The following is a 13,613-nucleotide window of genomic DNA, read 5'->3' as shown; positions in this document are numbered from 1 at the left end:
ACCTAGATTTATATTTATTATTAATTAAGAGGATTAACTTTCATGATTTTATTATTTCAACAAAAATAAATTATTATTTTCAGAAATGTGATGGGTACTTATCTGTTGATAGTGAATATTAAGTTTAGACTTAAAAAAAAAAAGGAAGTACCTTCCATAAGACCATCTTTAAATGTAAACTGATTCAGACTTAAGTCACTTTGGAATACCTGTCAGGGGAGTTGTGGCATCCTGACCACAATGGTATGTCTCTTCAGGGTTTGGAAAGGAGCTCTTTGAGTCTGATCTTGACCGAATTATGGAACATGTGGAAGCTGCCATGGAAATGGTTCCAGTCTTGAAAAAGGCTGATATCATCAATATCGTCAATGGTCCTATCACCTATTCTCCTGACATTCTGCCTATGGTGGGGCCCCATCAGGGAGTCAGAAACTACTGGGTGGCTATAGGCTTTGGGTAAGTATCTCTTTCATTATTTTATATTATTTTATTTTATTTTATTTTATTTTAATTTTCAAGAGAGTGAGCACAAGTGAGGGAGAGGGACAGAGGGAGAGAGAAAGAGAATCCCAAGCAGGCTTCATGCCGAGCATGGAGTCTGATGCGAGGTTCTATCCCATGATCTGAGCTGAAATCATGAGTCGGGTGTTCAACTGACTGAGCCACCCAAGCACCCTGAGTATCTCCATTTAATTCAACATTTATTATAGAGTCAAGTATCTTTTTTAATAGAGTCAAGTATTATAGATAATTGTTGTCTCGTAATCTCAGTCCAAAATGGAAAATGAGAGAAGGGCAGAGAGTTTTCTTCCTTAAATGACCATTGAGATATGAGGAATAAGATATTTCAATCTTCGGGTGCCTGGGTGGCTCAGTCAATTAAGCGTCTGACTTCAGCTCAGGTCACAATCTCTCAGTTGGTGGGTTTGAGCCCCATGTTGGGCTCTGTGCTGACAGCTCAGATCCTGGAGCCTGCTTCAGATTCTGTGTCTCTCTTTCTCACTGCCCTAACCCGGCTCACTCTCTGTCGCTCTCTGTGTCTCTTAAAAATAATAAATAAACATTAAAAATTTTTTTTTAAATTCACTTTTAAAATCCTGACTGTATAATTTAATCACTTGTATAGATTTTAAAGATGATCACATAGAAGGGCAGTGATTTCCTGGAAACCTCTCTTCGCATATTTCCTGCCATTTCCATTATTCCTGTCTCTTTTCATGCTGTGTATGTTCATCTTGGTCAATTTGCCCCAATTTTACAAGGCTGTTTTCATAACACAGTGTGACAAACATAATACCGAGTATCAAATGAATAACGTATATGATGCCTTTTTCACCATAATTCAGGTTTATCCAACATAATTTGTTTCTTTATGATTCCTCAGGTTGCTTACTACTTACGATTCTGTTACCCATTTGATGCTTCATCCTTAATATTTGTCCCATTAATTTGTTGAATATTAATGTCAAGCTCACTTTACTATCATATCACAGCTTCTAATATTTTATTTTTCTTCTCCATTTTATTTGGCCATGTATTCAACTAATATCTCATGTTTGCCAGCTCTGTACAAGGTCTCTTTGCTAGGCACTGGGCTACAGCTAAAAACAAGGCAGTGACCGGGCGCCTGGGTGGCTCAGTCGGTTAAGCGTCTGACTTCAGCTCAGGTCACGATCTCGCGGTCCGTGAGTTCAAGCCCCGCGTCAGGCTCTGGGCTGATGGCTCAGAGCCTGGAGCCTGTTTCCGATTCTGTGCCTCCCTCTCTCTCTGCCCCTCCCCCGTTCATGCTCTGTCTCTCTCTGTCTCAAAAATAAATAAATGTTAAACAAAAAAAATTTAAAAAACAAGGCAGTGAGGTCTGGCCAGAGGTGTGTGACTGCTTGGGGTACTGTTCTGCCAGTACAGTAGAGGGGCTGTGGTCTGAACTGAGGGAGCAGCAGCAGGGACTGAGAGATAGGAGATAAAATTATTTAGACTTGATGATTGACTGCATTAGGTCTTGAGGAAGAGAAAAAAGCAAATGATGGCTAACTTTCTAACTTGACCCCTGGTTGGATGCTGGGGCCATGGGGACAGAGAATCAGGAAAACAAGGAGTTTCATTTTTGAAAGGTTGGGTTTGAAGTGTTAAGTTGATATCTTTGGGACATCTCAAGGGAGAAAACCAGATGGAGACAGAGGACCTGGAAGGTATAAAGTAACTGAGGGTTTAGGTAATCACCAATAGCATCCGTATGCAGGCATGTGTATGTAGGAGTGTTTCTCGTGTACATTACTTGAATATCTTCTTTAGAGGAATGCTTATTCATATACTTTGCCCATTAAAAAAATTGATTATTTGTCTTTCTACTGTTGAGTTGTAGGAGTTCTTTATATGTTCTAGACATAAGACCTTTATCAGATACATGATTTGCAATTTTTTTCTTCCATTCTGTGGGCTGTCTTTTCACTTTTTTAATGGTGTCCATTGAAGCATGAAGGTTTTTAATTTTGATGAAGTCCAGAATGCATATTTTTTCTTTTTTTTTAGCATGTAGTTCATATATAAGAAACCATTTTCCAGTCCAAATTCATAAAGATTCATACCTATGTTTTCTTCTAAGAGTTTATAGTTTTAATTCTTTCATTTAAATCTTTGATCAATTTTGAGTTAATTTTTGTATATGATGTGAGGTAGGGGTCCAACTTCATTCTTTTGTGCATAGCCAGTTGTCCCAGCACTGTTTGGTGAAAAGACTGTTCTTTGCTCATTGAATTATGTTGGCTTCTGTGATATCTTTTTTCTGATACCACTTCTGATACCCACATTCAATTTTTCAATTTTCTAATTCTCTGACACCAACTGGGTGTCCAACAATTCAATTCAATTCTGATCTTAACTTCCAGAGTTAGTGGTTAAGGACTCAGTCCCACAAAACTGCCTCCACTTCAGATACCAGTTGCAAGTTCAGGGATCACCTGTACTTCTGACTGGCTGTAACTTTGCGAGTTCCTACAACCCCCTTTTCAAGCTTGACAGTTCACTAGGATGGCTCACGGAAATCAGGAAAACACTTCCTTTTACCCATTTATTATAAAGTATACAACTGAGGAACAGCCAAATGGAAGAGATGCACAGGGTGAGGTGTGAGGGGGAGGAGTGTGGCACAGAGTTTTCATGCCCTCTCTGACACACCACCTTCCTAGCACATCAGTGCGTTCAGAACCTGAAAGCTCTTTGAAGTCTGTCATTTAGGGGTTTTTATGGAGGTTTAATTACATAGGCATAATTGATGAAATCATTGACTATTGATGATTCAACTTCTTGAACCAGCCCCTATTTAAGCCCCCAGGTATCACTCACTCCACCTTGAGTCATCTCATTAGCATACAAAGACTATAAATTCCAGAGGTTTTAGGAGCTCTGTGCCAAGAATTGGGGACAAAGACCAAATATTTATTTTTTATTATACCACAACATCCTTGACAAAAGTCATTTCACCCTATGTGTATGGGTTTATTTCTGGACTCCCAATTCTGCCATTACCACATTTTTTTTTTTTTTTTAGCGTTTATTTTGAGAGAGACAGAGAGTACTTGCACGCATGTGAGTGGGGGAGGGGCAGAGAGAGAGAGAGAGAGAGAGAGAGAGGGGGACAGAATCCCAAGCAGGCTCTGCACTGTCAGCACAGAGCCCCACACAGGGCTCTATCTCACGAACCATGAGATCACCACCTGAGCTGAAATCAAGAGTCAGATGCTTAACTAAGTCACCAGGCACCCCCACACTGTTTAGATTACTATAGGTTTGTAGTAAGTTCTGTAATTGGGAAGTGTGAATTTTTGCTCTTTTTCAAGATTGTTTTGGCTACTTTGTGTCCCTTAAATTTTCATGCAATTTTTAGGACCAGTTTGTCAATTTCTGCAAAGAAGCCACCTAGCGTTTTGATAGGTATTGCATTAAATCTGTAGATCAATTTGGAGAGTATTGTTATAACAATATTAAGTCCAATTCATGGACATGGGATGTCTTTCCATTTATTTAGATCTTTTATTTATTTATTTATTTTTAAAATTTTTAATGTTTTTATTTATTTTGAGAGACAGAGCAGGAGCAGGGGAGGAATAGAGAGAGTGAGACACAGAATCTGAAGCAGGCTCCAGGCTCTGAGCTGTCAGCACAGAGCCCAGTGCGGCGCTCAAACTCACTAACCATGAAATCATGACCTGAGCTGAAGTCGACGCTCAACTGACTGAGCCACCCAGGTGCCCCTGTTTAGGTCTTTTAAAATTTCTTTCAGCAATGATTTGTAGTTTTTAGAGTACAAGTTTGCACTTCTTTTGCTAAATGCATTCCTAGGTCTTTATTATTTTTGATTCTGCAGTTGGCTGAATCATAGAATTATTGATTTAGTCAATGAATATATGTGGATCATTGACCATGAGCCATGCTCTGAACAGGCAGACAGTATCCCTGGCCTTATTATATTTATATTTTAATGGAGCATCTGTTACTACTTGCCAAGGAAATTAGGAAGTTGATTTCTTTAGAACACCAGTTATTTATTACCTAGAAATTGTATGTACTTGCATGGGGCTAATGTTGCATTCCTGCTCTGATTGTTCTGGGTAATTTTCCCAGGTTGTAGATGTTGGGAGATGGATAGGGAAGATGACAGTTGGGGGGCAGGCAAAGTGCCTCACACTCTGACAGATTTGGTCTGAACAAAGGACTTGTTGCTATCTTGCTAAGATATTTCTTATGTAATATGGAATGCTTACATTGGCTGCCCCTGCTGGCTTGCATCAGTGATCCATTCCCTGGTTCTGGAGGCTAGTGGTTTCCATACCTGGCTGAGCAGGAGAATCACATGCCCATGTTAAAAAAGAATCTCAACCTTGTGATTAGTCACTTATGTATGCTTCATCCTCCTTTACATCGTATCTGCGTAATTCCTATTTGTCAGGAGAACCCATGAAGTTGTGTTGAATTGGAAAACTATAAGCAAATGGATTCCCAGACACTACTCCTATAGGTTCTGAATCAGTGGTCTGGGGAGAGGCCCAGGGATCTGCATTTCAATGTGTCTGTTATTCTGATACAACCGTCCAGAGAACTTGGGGAACTTGCAAACTGTGTACATGTATGCCAGTGCTCATTTACCTTACTCACAGATCACCCTCAGTCAAAACTCTTTTACTTTTGTTTTGTCACAATTCTAACAAAAGGTTTTTTGCTTCTAGGTGACACCATGTCAACCAACATGTTTAATGGATTGTATTGAATTGAATTTAGTTTTCTTGGCTTAGAGCACATTATAAACAGGAAACTTAAGGAGGGGAGAGTGCTGTAAGATATAACATCTGACAGTTTAATGGAGTTATCCTGAAAAGCAAACACAAACACTCAAAAAGCATAGTCACTGGGCCATTTAGAAGCGGGTTCTACAGATTAATGTTAGCGACAGAAGAACCTAACTCTCCTTTCCTTATTAAGTTCCCTTCCACTTCCATGCCACACAAATTACTTGGTATGAAAGTCTTATCAATTGGGCATAGGCATACTCTGTTACTGGTTGTATAGGGGCCTAACAGCAAGCAAGCATTGCTGGCCTACTATGTGCTTTCAATGTCATGCCAATGTTCTCCACCAGAACCATAAAGGAAGTGTGCATGAAAGAAGACTAAAGCTCAGGGTGGTCACACAACTTGCCCATGGTTACATAGCTAGTACTGGCAGAAGTGAAATCATACCCAGAGCTCTCTTACTTTATGTTTGCTTTTAACTACTAAGCCAGGGGCTCTCAATACATGTTTCATAACACTCAGTAGTGTGGCATTTGACACATAGCTTGTTAATGGTTAGAGAGCTGAAGTTTGTAAAGTAAACACTTTTTGAAGACAAATTATCCTTGATTCAGGATTCTCCCCAATTGACAGCACTCAGCCCCATTTGTTAGCTCATATACACTACTGAAAGGGAAAAACATGATGGCATAGCAGTGAGGCCACAGGAAACCAAGTACAGTCCTGGCTATTCCCAAGAGCCTGTCAAGGATGTGAACGCTGTCTGTCATGTGTGCCTTGGCTGAAAATTGGGAACTGTTGAAGAGGTAAAGTTCAGTAAGAGAGAGTGTATGCTGAAGTCAGTTGATGGAGTCTGTATCCTGACCTTTACTGCAGCGTGACCTTATTTAATCGCTAAGTGGGGACTGGTTTTCCCAGTGGTAAAATAAAATTGCTAAAGAATAAATCATCTGGTACATGTTAGGTGGAAACAATGCCTGGCAAATAGCAAGCACTCAATAAATGTCAATAAATCTTTACACAATTTCAAGTCTTATAAACAGTATCTTTAGATCTCAAAAATGACAGCTTTTGTATATCATACATTGGGCCTGGTTAAGTGAATTTTAAGCATACATTCAATAATTTTTCTTGCTTTCTTGAAACTTAGTGAGATTGTTTGTGGGTGATTTGGATGACCAATGTCTTTTTTTTTTTTTTTTTTAACTATTCGGAGAAGTATATAAATTGTCGCCTTTTTATTCTACTTGAGAAATATCCTCGTAACAAATTTAGTCATTCATTTTTGTTAAATGGCAAAACTGGTATCTTGTGGGAAAATAGTTAACATTTAAAGTCTTTGCTCAGGTGCTCCCAAGCTCTTAGAACCCGTGAGTCTGGCTGTTAAGTTGTGGTCATTCAGGATACTGGAATTTCTTGCATTTTGAGGTCTGCTCATGTAGCTCCGTTTCTTGGTCATCCCCCACATGACTTTCTGCTCATCTAATTCCTCAGAAGCTTGTCTTGACTTAAACCACAGATAAACCTATAGGAAAGTCCTTCACTAGGCAAGAAGGAGTGGTTAGTACCGCACATGGCCAATGTTAAACTGTGAATCCTTCATCTGATAGCAACTGATTTGCCACAGTGATGTTCTTGGTTTTAAAGCATCATCATATAGAAATGGACAACAAGCCTACCCTCATCACCAAGTGACCCATTAGTTGCAAAATACAGGGGACAGTGTTCCTTTTCTCTCCTCCCCACAAGCCCCTGGGTGAGTGCCTCTTCCTCTGAATGCTTCTAAGATAAAGATTCAAGGTCCTTGCACAGAGGTCATTGCCTAAGGGGACCTGAACTAAGTTGAGTCTGAGAAGAGATGTGTCACTGGGCAGTGTACGGTTTCTCCTGCAAGGTTCCCATCAGTCAGGATAATTCTAGATCAGAAGGGCTGCTAAGATAACCACATCTTCCTCTTTTCTTCCTTTCCTCCATTTTCCTAAAGTGAGCATCTTTTCTAGCTAAGAGTTGTAGGCTATTTTGCAGGGATGCGTCTCTTGAAACTGTGGAAACAAACTAGCTATCAAGTCAGGTACATTTAATTTGGATGCCCAAACATGTATTTTTCCCAAGGGAAAAAAACTATAGTATAAGCATTATGTTGACTGTCTGCTCTGAAGATCACAGAACACTCCAACTTGGAGGCCCTGTAGAAGAGTTGGATATGTTTCATTATTGGAAAACAACATGTGTTCATAACAGGGTGTTTATCTCTGTATTTGAAAGATATGGCATAATCCACGCCGGTGGGGTAGGGAAATATCTCAGTGACTGGATCCTGCATGGAGAACCTCCTTTTGATCTGATAGAATTGGATCCTAATCGCTATGGCAAATGGACAACAACTCAGTACACTGAGGCCAAAGCAAGAGAGTCATATGGATTCAACAATATAGGTAAAGTGCAAATTTACTATTGTCTGTAAAGTGTGTACAGAATTGACCTGCAGTGCCTCTGATTTTAGATCTTTGTTATTCTGTGCTTTGTGGTGGGAGTACTTAGGGATTCTAATAAGCATTATGCCTCTAAGACACAAGAAGGAATCTTATATGAGTTTGTATATTTAATGTGTGGAGTGCTTCCGTGATTTTAAGTTTTTAAATTTTTTTTAATGTTTGTTTATTTTTGAGACAGAGAGAGAGAGACAGACAGACAGATGGACAGAGAGACAGAGCATGAGCTGGGGAAGGACAGAGAAAGAGGGAGACCCAGAATCTGAACGAGGCTCCAGGCTCTGAGCTGTCAGCACAGGGCTCGAACTCACAAGACTACAAAATCATGACCTGAGCTGAAGTCGGATGCTTAACTGACTGAGCCACACAGGCGCCCCAAGTGATTTTAAGTTGCTTTTTTTTTTTCCCCCAAGTGATTTTAAGTTTTAAATTTACTTTATCCTTGGATAGCTATATGAATGACAGTCTGGCTTTTTTTACATAATTTTAAAAAATTGAAGTATAGTTGATTATATATGTACACATATATGATATTATGTTAGTTTTATTTATTTTTTTTTAATTTTTTTTTTCAACGTTTATTTATTTTTGGGACAGAGAGAGACAGAGCATGAACGGGGGAGGGGCAGAGAGAGAGGGAGACACAGAATCGGAAACAGGCTCCAGGCTCTGAGCCATCAGCCCAGAGCCCGACGCGGGGCTCGAACTCCCGGACCGCGAGATCGTGACCTGGCTGAAGTCGGACGCTTAACCGACTGCGCCACCCAGGCGCCCCGATTATATTAGTTTTAGGTGTACAACATAGTGATTTGGCTTTTTTTTAAATTTATTTATTTATTTTGAGAGAGAGAGAGAGAGAGAGAGAGAGAGAGAGAGAGAGAACACATGTGGTTGCCTGTGGGAGCAGGGGAAGAAGAGACAGAGGAGAGAGAGAATCCCAAGCAGGCTCCCTGATGCCAGTGCAGAGCCTCACGAGGGCAGCTGGATCCCATGAACCCTGAGATCATGACTGAGCCAAGATCAAGAGTCTGACGCTTAACTGACCGAGCCACCCAGGCGCCCTGTGATTTGACATTTGGGAACATTGTGAAATGTTCACCCCAAGAAAGCTAGTTACCATCTTTTACGTAAATTTCATACATATATGTGCTTCTGGATGTTAAGAACTATGTTTTCTACTTTCTGAATCCCTTTGAAGTTTTTTACAGTTTTGGTTATATGGTACTTAGGTACTAGTTTTCCTTTTTCAGTTGGTTATCCTAAAGAAGAGCGATTTGCCGGGAGACCAACTCAGCGAGTCAGTGGGCTTTATAAAATCCTGGAGTCTAAGTGTTCCATGGGGTTCCATGCAGGCTGGGAGCAGCCACACTGGTTCTACAAACCAGGCCAGGATACTCGGTATAGGTAAGTGAATGGCATAACCTGCCTGTGGCTCTGAATGTAGAACTCGATTTTGGAAGTTGAATGGAGGGACGTCGGAGAAGCGCTGCCCCTGCGCCCCCAAAGAAGTCACTCCACCCTTTCCAAAGAGCATTGAGCCTTTTCCTACAAAAATGATTTTCTGGCAATGGAGGCATTAGTCTATCCCACGTGACATTGGCTCACATCTCTAGGACCCATGTGGCCTCCAGAGTCCTACAGCCAGCTCAGGTGAAGCCTCCACTTGGCATTTTCCAGGAGCTCAGGGGAACCTTCCCCATCCCCTCTTGATCCCCACATGGCTTCAGGTGGCTCCTAAAGATGTGTCCTGCTTTAGGATGCCTGGTCGAATCACGTTGTGTGGAAATAGTCTAGAAATATGGATTTTCTATTTATCAAAGATAGTTCACAGCAACTGCTTTCTAGTGTGTGTGCACTGAGTCATGCAAAATATATGTACCATTGATAAATTAGGGGAAAGGATCATTTACTTAGCATTTTAGGTTAAGCTAAAGCATAAAGCATGTCACTGAAACAATCCTCTGAATTCTTCTAGTGTTGTTACCATTGTTATACTTGGATTTTGAGCCATTGTTGTCATTTGGGGTTAATAATGCTTGTATATTTTTTTCTCATGAGAATCCATAAACCAAGAGAAAACAAATAGCAAATCCAGAAATTGTTACCTCTTTTTTTTTTTTTTGGACTTGTCATTTTGCTTACTAAACAGGTTTTGATGTCTACTTTAAGACCAGATCTAAATGGTACAAAGTATAGTAGAGGCCCAGTTGTTGATTAATGAATTTGGGCTCAGTAGAAAGTCTAGATTATCTGGGGGGCAAATACTGGTTTGGTTTTTCCTAAATGACTTGGATAAATGCCAAATCTGTTCTTCACCTTTGCTCTTTGGATCTGACCTGTTCCTTCCATTATTTGAATAATTAAACAACAGAAAACTCATTTATCAGACAGAATTCTGCTCTGCAGTTAAAATACCACATTAGAAGTTGACTTTACCGAGTGGGAAGAACCATGAATGAGTCAGTAGACTTTTGTTCCAGGCCAAGTTCTGGCATTTACTAAGATAAAGGCCCTGGAAGTCACCTTGTACCTTTTCTCTAAAAAAATGCAGGTGTTGGACCAGGTTCTTGCTTGTAACAACATGAACATCACTTGGGAGACTGTTAGAATGCAGGATATAGGTCTCCACCCCAGACCTGCTACATTAGAATCTGCATTTTAACATTTGTAAATGATGTACAGTTGCATGAGTGTTTGAGAAGCACTGGACAAGATAGCTCTACCCCGTTCTATTCTGATTTAATTAGGTCCAGAAAATGGGTATTTTTTTAAATGCTCCCCAGGTGATTCTAATATTCAACCAAGATTGAAAACCTCAGGGCTGGTAGACTTCTATGCTTTCCTCCAGATCTGAAAGCCCACATGTCCTATCTTAATTTCTAGGTAATTAATACTTTGTTCACTACAAAATGGGTCAAAGGAATAGAAAAGTAACTTTAAAAAATCAGCTTCTACCATATATGTATCATTCAGAGAACAGAATTTTAGATGTTACTTCTTTTCCCAAATAGGATTTTCTAGATCTATAGGGTTTATTAAAATACTCTGTAATTTTCTGAAAGTGAATGACAGTTGTTTTACCACAAACATTGTGTTTTAGGCCAAGTTTTCGCCGCACAAACTGGTTTGAGCCTGTGGGATCTGAGTATAAACAGGTTATGCAAAACGTAGGGGTTATTGACCTGTCACCATTTGGCAAGTTTAACATCAAAGGCCAAGACTCTGTTAGACTGTTGGACCATCTCTTTGCAAATGTCATTCCAAAGGTAAATAACCTTATATGGATACAAGGTTCAGGATTCCTGCCTGCTTAATTCTCCATCCTCTCATTTTTAAATTTCTTAAAATGTTTCTATTGTTTATTTTTTTTAAAAAAAATTTTTTTTCAACGTTTATTTATTTTTGGGACAGAGAGAGACAGAGCATGAACGGGGGAGGGGCAGAGAGAGAGGGAGACACAGAATCGGAAACAGGCTCCAGGCTCTGAGCCATCAGCCCAGAGCCTGACGCGGGGCTCGAACTCACGGACCGCGAGATCGTGACCTGGCTGAAGTCGGACGCTTAACCGACTGCGCCACCCAGGCGCCCCTCTATTGTTTATTTTTGAGGGGACGGGGGAGCAGAGAGAGAGGGGACAAAGTTTCTGAAGTGGGCTCTGCACTGATAGCAGAGAGCCCAGTGCAGGGCTTGGACTCACAAACTGTGAGATCATGACCTGAGTGGAAGTTGAATGTTTAACTGAGCCACCCAGGGAACCCTCATTCTTAAATTTTATTTATTTATTTATTTATTTTAAAGTTTATTTTATTTTGAGAGTTTATGTGTGCCTGAGTGAGGGAGGGGCAGAGAGAGGGTCAGAGAATCCCAAGCAGGTTTCATGCCGTCAGCCCAGAGCCTGATGTGGAGCTCAAACTCACCAACCCTGAGATCATGACCTGAATTGAAATCAAGAGTTGGGTGTTTATCTGACTGCGCCATCTAGGCACCCCATCTATCCTCTCATTTAAAACAAAAACAAAAAAACAAAAACAAAAAAACCCAGTATGTTATTTTAGTCCACCTAATGGTTTCTGTATGAATGCTATAGCTCTTCAACAGACCATGAATAAATATTCTAGCTGATTTTCTAATTACAATTTTTGTTGAATGAATTGTCATCCAAGGACTCTATGACTTTGCTAAATTCTGTCAATAGAGAACTGCAAAATTGACTGAAGTGTAATTTTGATGACAAATAATTATAATTACCCAAAATTAATCTTGGGTTTAGGTTTAAAGATAGTTCACACGATTGATATAAATGATATGATTCAGATATCTTTCACTGACACTTGCTTATTTCCATGTTGTGCTAAAAGGATATGTAAGATTTTAATTTTATATTGAGGTAATTTTAAATTCTTTTGTGTAGGTGGGTTTTACAAATATAAGTCACATGTTGACACCAAAAGGTCGAGTGTATGCCGAATTGACTGTTTCTCACCAAACTCCTGGGGAATTTCTACTAATAACTGGTTCTGGATCCGAACTTCATGATCTTAGGTAAGTGCACAGCTAATAAGAAAATTTTATATGAATTATATATTGATCTAAACTTTCACTGAGCTTTTCTTTTGCCAATAGTTGAAAGTACAACTTAAATTCTCAAACCTTATTCTTTCCAATAAAGTTCGTGTCTTTTATAGGAAATTATTTGAAGTGAGGGACCCTGTCCCCACTCCTCCAAAAGGTAATTCATCCATAGGGTTTACTGGTTCTAATATTAACTCCTGATTATTAGGCATTATCAATGTGTCAGAACTCTTTTTATTTTTTTTCTTTTCTTTTTTTTTTTTTTTTTTCAACGTTTATTTATTTTTGGGACAGAGAGAGACAGAGCATGAACGGGGGAGGGGCAGAGAGAGAGGGAGACACAGAATCGGAAACAGGCTCCAGGCTCTGAGCCATCAGCCCAGAGCCCGACGCGGGGCTCGAACTCACGGACCGCGAGATCGTGACCTGGCTGAAGTCGGACGCTTAACCGACTGCGCCACCCAGGCGCCCCTCAGAACTCTTTTTAGACATTATCTCAGTTAATCCTCTTAATAGACATATCTTCAAGGTATATATTATTCCCATTTTCATGTGAGGAAACTGAAGTTTGGGTTAAAGTAACTTGCTTAAGCCAGTCCTTTTGATTCTGATGCCCACATTCAGTGCACTTCAGTGAGCTGCCTCCCTGGGTTATCTTCCTCCTTTGCCGTGCCCTGTGCCCTCTGGCCCACAGCTAGATCTAAGTCTTTGAGCTGCCAAGTCAATCCTTCACATGAATCTTTAGTCTGTGATTTAGTCTACTATAAAAGCTGTAGTTTTTAGTATTCCAAAAATATTTGGAACATTATTGTTTAATAAATGTCTTGCTCTGAGATCCTCACTCTGGCTGTAAAACGATGCCAATGATACCCACCAATCCAAGATGTATCTTAGTAGCTAGCTTTGTGTAAATCCAGATGATCATTTCATGTAGCTCCAGGGACTACTCAATAAATTATAAACAAACCCCAAGACTGGGTTCCAATAACTCATCAAGACTTAGAAATTGAAACCAGTCTTTAGAGTTTCTGTCGTTTCCTTGTGATTGCCAAAGCAGTTAGGTGTCTGGTGGCAGGTACATTATTAACCTTTAGCAGCACAAATGTGCCTCCATGTATAGGTATTAGAGAAAATTTGGGTTTAAATTAATTTTTTAGGATTGAATCATTAGTTTAAATGCAATAGGGCTGTCACTCTTTAAAAGAATTATATGGCAGAGCTTATTTAAATTGAAGGATCCTCTGTACTGTGAAAAATTACCCCC

General features: G+C 39.9%; 1 protein-coding gene across 2 annotated transcripts in view; it reads left to right on the top strand.

The window, feature by feature from the left end:
- DMGDH (dimethylglycine dehydrogenase) overlaps window positions 1-13,613 on the top strand; it is a 70,011-nt gene that overhangs the window by 24,676 nt on the left and 31,722 nt on the right. Inside the window, exons 7-11 of one of the 2 annotated variants that reach the window (XM_045496516.1) lie at window positions 258-456; window positions 7,527-7,720; window positions 9,028-9,181; window positions 10,878-11,043; window positions 12,189-12,319. In XM_045496516.1, the coding sequence (XP_045352472.1) occupies window positions 258-456; window positions 7,527-7,720; window positions 9,028-9,181; window positions 10,878-11,043; window positions 12,189-12,319 (844 nt within the window). The remainder of the gene's footprint in view (window positions 1-257; window positions 457-7,526; window positions 7,721-9,027; window positions 9,182-10,877; window positions 11,044-12,188; window positions 12,320-13,613) is intronic. The other variant, XM_045496525.1, reaches the window with a different exon arrangement.

The sequence above is a fragment of the Leopardus geoffroyi genome, chromosome A1 (genome assembly GCF_018350155.1).
Source record: "Leopardus geoffroyi isolate Oge1 chromosome A1, O.geoffroyi_Oge1_pat1.0, whole genome shotgun sequence".
NCBI lineage: Eukaryota > Metazoa > Chordata > Mammalia > Carnivora > Felidae > Leopardus > Leopardus geoffroyi.
The sequence above is the reverse complement of the archived record's forward strand: the minus strand, read 5'-3'. Positions and strand labels throughout refer to the sequence as shown.